Consider the following 9675-nt stretch of genomic DNA (forward strand, 5'->3'; position numbering starts at 1 on the left):
TGCTCTCATTCATGCAGACTTATATGGTCCTATGAGTACCGCGTCTTTGAGTAAGGCGTTGTACATGCTCGTGATGGTGGATGATTTTTCCAGATATACTTGGGTTTTCTTTCTGAAGACCAAGGATGAGGCTTTTCAGCACTTCTGTGATTGGAGAGTAGAGGTGGAAAAAGAGACCGGTGGTTCGGTCAAGGCTCTCAGGACTGACGGAGGGGGTGAGTTCACATCCCAGGAGTTTCAGTAATATTGCAAGACACATGGCATTCGGAGACAGCTTACTACAGCATATACTTCATCACAGAATGGAGTTGCAGAGAGGAAGAATAGGACCATTATGGAGATGGCCCGTGCTATGCTTGAGCACCTCGACGTTTCTGGGCTAAGGCGGCTTCCATTGCTCTCTACATTCAGAACAGGTCTCCTACTGCTGCTCTTCTCGATAAAACTCGGTTCTTCCCGATAAAACTCCATATGAGGCTTTCCATGGTGAGAAGCCCTCCTTTGTTCATTTCCGGATATATGGGTGTTCGGCGTATGTTCATGTGCCTAAGGAGCATCGCTCCAAGTTGGACCCGAAGTCTCAGCGCATGACCTTTCTCTTATACAGCACTGTGTCCAAGGCATATCGTCTTTATGATCCTCAGGCCGGCAAAGTGGTTGTGAGCCGTGATGTGGTGTTCGACGAGACTCCTACATCTTCAGGGGGGGGTGGTGAGCTTCTTCTTCCTCCTCCTCCTCCTCCTCCTCCTCCTCCCGCTGCTTCTATTACGCCTCCAGCTGTGGATTCTCAATCAGATGATGATGACTGTGCTCCTCCTCCAGCAAGTTCGAGCAGATCTGTGCCTAGATGGTATTATCAGACAGTTTGCGATTCTGGGTTACGTGAGCTTCCTTCTGCTCCTCCGCCTGGTTCTCTCCGGCGTTCTTCCAAAGTTACAGGGAAACAAAGTCATGAGGGCAACATGTTTGTTAATTATGCTCTTATGTTCATTAATGGTCCTTCTGATCCCACTTCTGTGGACGAGGCTCTTTCACATGAGCCTTGGCGTCGTGCTATGCAGGCAGAGGTAGATACTATCGAACAGAATGGCACTTGGATTTTGGTGCCTAGGCCACTGCAGCGTAAGGTGATTGGTGTGCGTTGGATCTTCAAATCGAAGTTCCGAGCTGATGGCAGCTTGGACAAGCACAAGGCAAGGTTGGTTACCAAGGGTTATGCTTAGCGCCCTGGAGTCGACTTCGATGAGACCTTCGCTCTGACGGCCCGAATGACTACCAATCACATCGTTCTTGCTCTTGCATGTCATCATAGATGGCCCATTTTCCAGATGGAAGTCAAGTTGGCTTTCCTGAATGGAGAGCTTACATAGGAGGTTTATGTTGATCAGCCACCGGGATTTGTTGTTCCAGGCAAACAAGATCAGGTGTACCGGGCTGAAGAAGGCTTTATATAGTCTGAAGCAGGCTCCGCGGGCTTGGCACCAGCGGATTGATGAGTTCTTTCAGAAGCTCGGCCTATGCCGTTCTCATGCAGATTTGAACCTCTATATCCTCCTTGAGAGGGGGTTGATTGTTATCATTGTGGTCTATGTTAATGACCTCATCTTTACAGGTTCTTATTCTGTTAGGATCCGTTCTGTCGTGGATGCTTTGAAGACAGAGTTTGAGATGATGGATCTTGGCCTTCTGCATTATTTTCTCGGCTTTGAGATTTGGCAGACCTCGAAGGGCATTTTCTTCTCTCAGCAGAAGTACACACGGGAGATTCTCGACAGATTTCAGATGACTGGGTGCAGACCAGTATCTTCTCCTATGATCATGCGGTTGAATGTGGCAGGGGCGTTTGTCACGCCAAAAGGCATGACCACAAATTCATAGTGGGTCCATTCCGTACGGAAGGCTGTCTTGGGGATCCCGCTCAACAATTCTCACCTGGTGGTATCCACTCTTCAAGTCTAGTTTGAGAACATCTTGGTCCCATTCAACCTCTCGAGAACGTAATCTATTCGAGGCATCGGGAACTAACTCTTGATAGTCAGCTTATTGAGTGCACGATAATTGACACACAATCGAGAAGACCGATCCTTCTTCTTGACAAACTTGATCGGAGCTGCAAATGGCGACACACTGGGACGTATGAAGCCAGATTGCAACAGTTCTTGTCCATTGCCTTGGAAAGGCGGTATGGAAACTTACACAAGGGATCCGAGCCTGGGAGGAGGTCTATTCTGTGGTCCTCTGGTCTAGACGGGAGGAGCTGGGGAGAGAGATTGTCCTGAAGAAAAATCTTTTGGAACTTGTCCTGGAGAACCAGGTACTTCCCTGAAGGCTTGGCCACCGTCTGGGTAGTGTGGATGTAAATCATTGCACAATGTGCCTTTCCTGATTTCTCTTTTAGCTTGTAAATGGCTTATGAGAGGAAAGTTTGGGATTCCTGGCTCACACCTAATGGTCACTGGGGCTTTAGACACATTCCAACTAATCTCGAAAGTGTGCTTGTCCCACTTGATATCTGGCTGGAACTTGTGAAACCATTGGATTCCCAAATTAAGATGGGCAAGCATAAAATCACGCACAAACTCTACACCCTAAATGATTAACTTAGCACTTTGAGCTTCAAACTTGATGCTCGTCGTCATGCTTGTGCTAGATCTCTCAACTTTCTTTTCCACCGAAGTCAAGACGAAACGGGCTCGCCGACGGCCTATTCCGTGACCACATCTTCCGTGTTGCCGCTGTCAAACAAGACGACTCTCTGGCCACCTATGTAGCCAAAGGTCTTAAGAAATTTGTTGCGCTTATGCTCCTGTTCATGGGCGCCCTTCTGCGCATCTTCGAGCTCTCGGCTAACGATTGCATCAACCGAAGCACTGGGATCCGAAGAACTAGGGACAGCCATTGGGATCCGTGTGGGAGCTGGGCTCACCACTGAAGCCGTGGAGGTTGGGGTGGTTGTCTTCTTAGGGCACTCCCTAGAAGTGTGTCCTTTTGTATGACAAAAGAAGCACCTACCCTCCTTGTACTGAGCTGTCTTCTCAGCACTCAATTTACCATTGATCTTACTTGCCTGAGCTTTTTGGTCTGGAGTAAGCTTGGGCGCATTGGTCGAGTTCTTGGACCCAGAGGCTCCCGTGCTCTGTCCTGGGGAAGACCCCGTTTGGTTCTGGCCTTTTCCCCCCGAGACAGGTGCCTTTGGAGCGGTAGGCTGGGATGTCTTGGGCTTTCTGCCATTATGCTTCATTTCAACACTCTGCGCAAGCGAGAGTGCGTCTCCGAAGGTGGTTGGCCTAAACATACGCACCTCCCATTGGATTTGCATGTCAAGGCCATAAAGAAACCGCCCTTTCTTGTCCTTGTCAGATAAGCCCAATTGCAAACATAAGTTTGAAATTTTATTGGCAAACTGAAGGACTTGTTGCGTGTTTTGACGTGCTCTCCTAAACTCGTCTTAGAGTCGCTCGAGGTAATGGGGCGGTAGAAACCGCCGCTTAAGGTTGAGGAAAAACTTGTCCCAAACGTAAGCTGCCATACCTAATCTGGTGTGGGCATGAGTCCTTTGGGTCCACCAAGCAATGGCCTCACCTTCCAAATACCAACTAGCCAAGATCACCATGTTAGTATCACTTTTTCTAATTGTGGCAAAATATGCTTCAAACTAATGCAACTACAAATAAAGAGTTGTGGGGTCGATTTTACCATTATACTTACTGAAGTTCATTTTCTCGGGAAAATGACTCGAGGAAGCCGCTGGTGTCTTTCTTGCATCCAAAGCCACATGGTATCTTCCGTGTTGCACGCGTTGCCTAGCGTCATCTTGTGCAGTAGCACGGGTTATTGCTGCGCGGTCTTCCATCTGTCGAATCTCCATTGCTCGTATCTGCAACTCGAGCATCGAACTCGGTTGTGGTCGTATCTCATCAAAAGGGTCATGTAGTAGAGGATATGGAATCTGGGAAACGGAAGGAGAGGGAGGAGGAGACGGAGAAAGAGGTGATGGAGAATGGGTGCGCTCTTCTAGGGCCAAGATCTACGCCTTCTGCTCTTCCAATTTGGTACCCTGTTCTGCGATTGCTTGCATCATCTGGTGGAACATCTCCTATACACTCGTGCCTGTTGCCCTAGAAGGACAGCCTAGTGCACTTTGGTCCCAAAGTTGTCATTCTCTCTCGTTGTCGTGGCTCGCCATAGCAAGAAAATGCACTTCCTTTCCGGAGCACATTTTGACCATCCACAATGCGTGTGGGAGACTTCCGGAGGCTGAAAACCAACCGTCCTTCGACAAGAGTCACACCAAAAGGGGGTGGTCCACTGGAGTCTAGAAACCAACCACACAAGCGAGAAAAAAAAATTTCTTTCTTTTTTTTTTTTGGTTTTTCCGGCTGAATCTTTACACTTGAAGAAGGCTCTGATACCAATGTAACATGCGGAAGCCTCATGGTTGAATCGGTAACTTCAATGCTCAGAATTCAGCAATCTTTCACGACGAATATAACGCACACAACTGAAGTAGATGTGCAGAAAAATAGAGAGAGAAATGAAATGAAATGAAATGTTATATTAACGTCTTCAAAAGGCCATAATGACCTATGAGACCAAAAGTTACATCATGGTGGATCTGATACAATGTCTGGATTTAAAAAAAAAAACCCAGAAAATGAAAAATAAAGATGATACTACCGGCACCTAGAAAATGAAACTGGAACTGGAATATAGCGAGGGGGGGGGGGGGGGGGTACGCTATGGAGGTGAGTGGAGTATAGTGAGGGGATACAATATAATGTGGGACGGAGGGGTACACTATGGAGGTGAGAGAGAGAGAGAGAGAGAGAGAGAGAGAGAGAGAGAGAGGGAGAACAAGACACAATATTGGGTCCCAAATACCCTTTGTAGGGCCCCCACCACGAATGGTGCATTTGCTTTATTAGAATGATGTAAATCAGGAAATAAAGAGAGAATCTTGACCTGCACTTTTCACCTTGATTGAAGCTTTCCCCTTGGCTGTCCTGGCCCTTGGAAGTAGCAATCCCTTGTGAATTATGAGATGATGGACTGAATTCATGGCTGGGCTTCTAATACTCTCCTCTAGCCCTGGTCGGCCAGCATAAACAAGTCGGCTAGTAGCGTAAATGCTCTCGACCAGCAAAAATAGCAAATAAATGCCAAAAAATCCCATTGTTTTCACACTTGTCATGGCCGGCCACCCCAAGCAAACCTGCTGGTTGCTGGGCAGCCCCTGGGCTGGCTGTATGGGCTGTCCCACAGCTGGCCGACAGCCTCTCTAGGGCCTAGGGCCCAGTCGGCTGGCTGTCCAGTGGCCATAGGGCTGGCCAACAGCCCCCCCCTGCCAAAGCCAAGGCTGGTGGGCACAGCCTGGGACCCTCCTGGCCCCTTGGGGGTGGTTCTACACCTCCCCCATGCCCACAACAAGAGCACAAGGCTTTGCCCTGGGGTAGCCTTATGGGCTGGCCCCTTCTCTACATGTAATCCTACCAAGGGGGTGGTTCTACACCTCCCCCATGCCCACAACAACAAGAGCACAAGGCTCTGCCCTGGGGTAGCCTTATGGGCTGGCCCCTTCTCTACATGCAATCCTACGTGCACCTACAGATGTCCGGCACCCGGTCGCACACTAGATACACAAATCACCTGACATCACAGTACGGACTGGCACTGCTTAAAGTGCAAGACAATGCACACCTGACCGTGGACGCATAGAGTGGAAACCCGGCTGACTCGTCTTGGATTGGGCTCACCTGGGACTAGTTTCCACTCCAGGTCTTGCACCTTCTTGTTCAGATATGTCCATGTGGCATCCAAGTGCGGGATGTCCACGTGCACCTACAGATGTCCGGCACACCTGGTCGCAGACTAGATGTCCACGTGCACCTACAGCTGTCCGGCACACCCGGTCGCCGACTAGATACACAGATCACCTGACATCACAGTATGGACTGGCACTGCTTAAAGTGCAAGACAATGCACACCTGACCGCAGACGCATAGAGTGGAACCCCGGCTAACTCGTCCTGGATTGGGCTCACATGGGACTAGTTTCCACTCCAGGTCTTGCACCTTCTTGTTCAGATATGTCCATGTGGCATCCAAGTGCGGGATGCACGTGACATCTAAAGCCACCTCCTAACTCCCCCCAATTAGGGTGCCACTTGGTACCATACCATGTGACTCCCTTGCCACCTAAGCTTCTAGAAATGACTAGCTTATGTAGTCCTTTCAGTCCTTTAAAAAGCACCCACCACAAAGGTTAAAGGTTAAAGATATATCAGCGGGTGGCGTGGTAGTGCCCTCTATGGCCTCACTGCAGCGACATGCCTGATGTGCTGGGCTCATACTCTTATGCTAATGCCAGTGCTTTATCTAAGGTAGCATAAGACCTGATATTCAGTATCAAACCTAGCACGAAGGTCCTTCTATGGCTATCTGGACTGCTAGCTTTTGCATGTGATTGGAGAATTCAATGATTGTTTCCTTGTCAGGCTGTTCTATCCTGCGGTACTCTTCAGTTGTTGGATGTGAAGTGGTCGGAGCTAATGCTGCTTCACGTGGTCCACAAGATCATCCCTTGTATAGTCTACTGCCCCTATAATGGTGCTGCGCTCCATCTCATATTGCTTCCACGAGGTGACTGCATCATCTGTCATGTACATAGAGGTATTAAGCACCTTTGTCTTTTCTTCCATCCTCACCTCCTCATGTGCTTCATTGCTATTGGAGAGGCTACTCTTGAGAAATTGTGGGAAGCTAGTTTGCCTGGGGCATCTGATCTGGAGGGTCTAACACAAGTTCTTCAGGAAGCTGTGCTGTCAATCAGGGCCTGGTTGGCAATGTTGTAACTATTGTCTTCTTCCAGGCGCTGCGTCCGGTATTCTTCTGCTTTGGTGTCACCACTTTCCTTCATCTCCCTGCCGAAATACTGCTGCCTCGTCACGTCGTCGTTTCTGTTCTTTGGCAGCATCCTGCCGTAGGTGGCCTTTGTCTCCATGTTTACGTTGATGTTCAACTTCAGCTCCCTTCTGTAGTATGTCTTCTTGGCTTGCAGGAGGGCCAATTCTCCCTGGAGGATTTTCCTCACCCTCACCAAAGAACAAGGTTTGGGTAGGGGGCTCATTGTGAGCAGCCCATCCCCCTAACCCTCTATGAAGGAGGAGGTCTAGGTCTCCTCATGCTGAGGAGGCTGTTGGTGCATATACTTGCTGGCCATGTCTGTTGGCTATCTGGAATGCACGTTGACCAAACATTATCTGGCCTCTGCGCACAACCCCTTGGCAAATTTTCTTGCAGGAGTAAATTTTTAAGCTTCAAACTGATGTCTGAGCCTTGCTGTAATACCAATGTTAGAGAGTCTGGTGGAATAATTTCAGTAGACGTGTTTAAATTCAAGCACATGAAGCCAATGAGGTGATAGCCCCCGTGTTGAAGGTGTTTGCCTAGGACCAGGTGGCAGGAGGTCCTCGATTGAAAACCCCACAAGGTGCTTCCTCGGCAGCATCGCATACGGGCGGATAAAATGCGCCTGTAGGCAGGCGCCTATGGGCGGTGAAAAATGGTAACTACGAGAGGATCTTGGGCCTAAGGTTAGTTGGGAAAAAAACAAAATAAAATAAAAAAAGCAAAATTCAACCACATGAATAGCATAGACACTGGAAAACTTAAACACTCATTCACAAGCAACCTAGCTCATTTCCAACCACTTCCGAGGCCGGCTTTCTGTTGCTCCTTGGTTAACGACTTGCTCATTCTTATAGGCCTGTTTCCTCTGAGCATTGGTTAATGCCTCATAGGTGTGCATCTGAACTACCTTGTGCAAACCAACGACCATGCCTCTTCATAAATTAGGCTCACAATGGTCTTTTTCTCCCTAAAACTACCTTGTTCATGGCCTCAGAGAGTCTAGGCACATGCATCTGAAGCCAGCATGCATTTTGGATAAACATTAAGAATTCTTCAAATGTGTGGAGCTTTTGTGTGATACGTGCATAGGCTGAGCAAATAATGTGTATGTGCTTCAGTATTTATCTCTTGCGTATGACACACAGCACATTCCAATCTCCTGTGCTTGCTTGAGCCTCGACGTTGATTGCACTCTGGCTTAGAGAGGGTTTGGTGTTTGCAGGTGTAGTAGTGCCTGTATGAGTTGCACAATACTTAGTTGAGTAGTATGCAAATTTTGACTGTATTGGAGCCTCTTTCGGTTGTTTATGCAAAACATCATGCAGATGCAGTCCTATGGCGAGCGATTTATTAGTTTACGGAGGAAAATGACAGGTCCAGTAGCCATTTTGCAGAACCAAGCTCTGTATGTCATGGACCCATCCCGTTGTCAGCAGTTTGCTATGAGCTTCACTTTTGTGATATAATGGTACTCTCTCCTTAAGGCAAAATATGTCCAAGGGCATGCAGTATTATGGTAGTAGTCTTGAATCCCATTTGTCCTCTTAGGAATGTCTTTGGTACTCTCTCAGTATAATAGATAGTGTTCCTGGGGGTGCTTACTCCCGAATCTCCACACCTCTATGCCATCTACAGGACGTGCACGACAAGTCACTGAATAAATTCGATTTAAGATGGCTTCAACGAATTGTATTCGATCTGAAAGGCATGGTAATTGGTCCAATCTGCCTTGATCCTTCACTGCGAGCAGTACGGGATTCAATGCTCAAGTGTTTAAAAGTGCTCGATTACTTCAATTTCTTGTTCAAGATATGTGAAATGTGAGCATGCAACTGTCTTGGCAATCGTCGTCTCTGTTTTTCTCACATTGACAGCCAATCCACTACACTTGTAGAAATGATCCAAGACATCCATCAGCTTTTGTAGATCCTCTTGGATGAATGCAAAGCGAACCATATCATCTGGTGGCAACTTTGTTTTTGGGGAGAGAGAGAGAGAGAGAGAGATTTTTATGATAATCCCTCTTGTGTTGATGCCTTCTGTCAATGCAGTGCTGATGGACAGCCACAAAGAGAAGGAAGCCATTGATGAGCTTTCCAAAGCTGTAGCCTTCAAAGCTGACTTGCACTTGCTTCATTTGCGGGCAGCTTTTCATGAGTGCATTGGAGATGCCAGGAGTGCTTTGCGTGATTGCCGTGCAGCCCTTTCGGTCGATCCAAGTCATGTGGATTCTATGGAGCTCCATGGTCGTGTTCACAGCAGAGAGCCTTGATCAGTCAGCTTTTTGATTGCATTCAAGGAGGACTAACTGTGGTCCTTTGTCAAACCCTTCTCCAGCTTTGAGGAAGGACCACCATTGGTCCCTTTTTTGAGTATATTACAGTGTACCATCATTTGTATGCTAATTTGACGTCGCTGGGTACGCTGTTGTAATTGTAACTAACAGAAACAGGGGTTGTGCTTTTGCCCCTTTTTCCTTAAGAGGAAAGACAACTTCACAATTGTAATATCTGAAGAGCATGCAAGTAATTAATGTCATCAAATCTTTCTACTTGTTTTGCCAGAGCATTAGGGATTGTGCTCTTGTTCCCATGCTATCACAACCACATTAAAGAGCTCTAAATTGGGTTTTTTAAAAGAAGGAAGCGTCAGATAAGAAAGAAAATGAAGGGCCTTTATGGTGCTAGTAGCAAGCTTGAGCCTGTATATATCCACTTTAGCAGGCACCATGCACAGGTTAAGACAAGACAAGGCTCAATATATTATG

General features: G+C 47.6%; 1 protein-coding gene across 3 annotated transcripts in view; it reads left to right on the forward strand.

Annotated features, from left to right (window-relative positions):
• LOC147619966 (ETO1-like protein 1) overlaps positions 1-9474 on the forward strand; it is a 37458-nt gene extending 27984 nt beyond the window's left edge. For all 3 annotated transcript variants that reach the window (XM_086772062.1, XM_086772065.1, XM_086772063.1), the window contains one exon: positions 8960-9474. In XM_086772062.1, coding sequence (XP_086628188.1) covers positions 8960-9180 — 221 coding nt within the window. In that variant the 3' untranslated portion in view covers positions 9181-9474. The remainder of the gene's footprint in view (positions 1-8959) is intronic.
• The last annotated feature ends 201 nt before the right edge of the window (positions 9475-9675 follow it).

Source organism: Cibotium barometz, chromosome 32, assembly GCF_041138505.1.
Source record: "Cibotium barometz isolate CiBa-2024 chromosome 32, ASM4113850v1, whole genome shotgun sequence".
Lineage (NCBI taxonomy): Eukaryota > Viridiplantae > Streptophyta > Polypodiopsida > Cyatheales > Cibotiaceae > Cibotium > Cibotium barometz.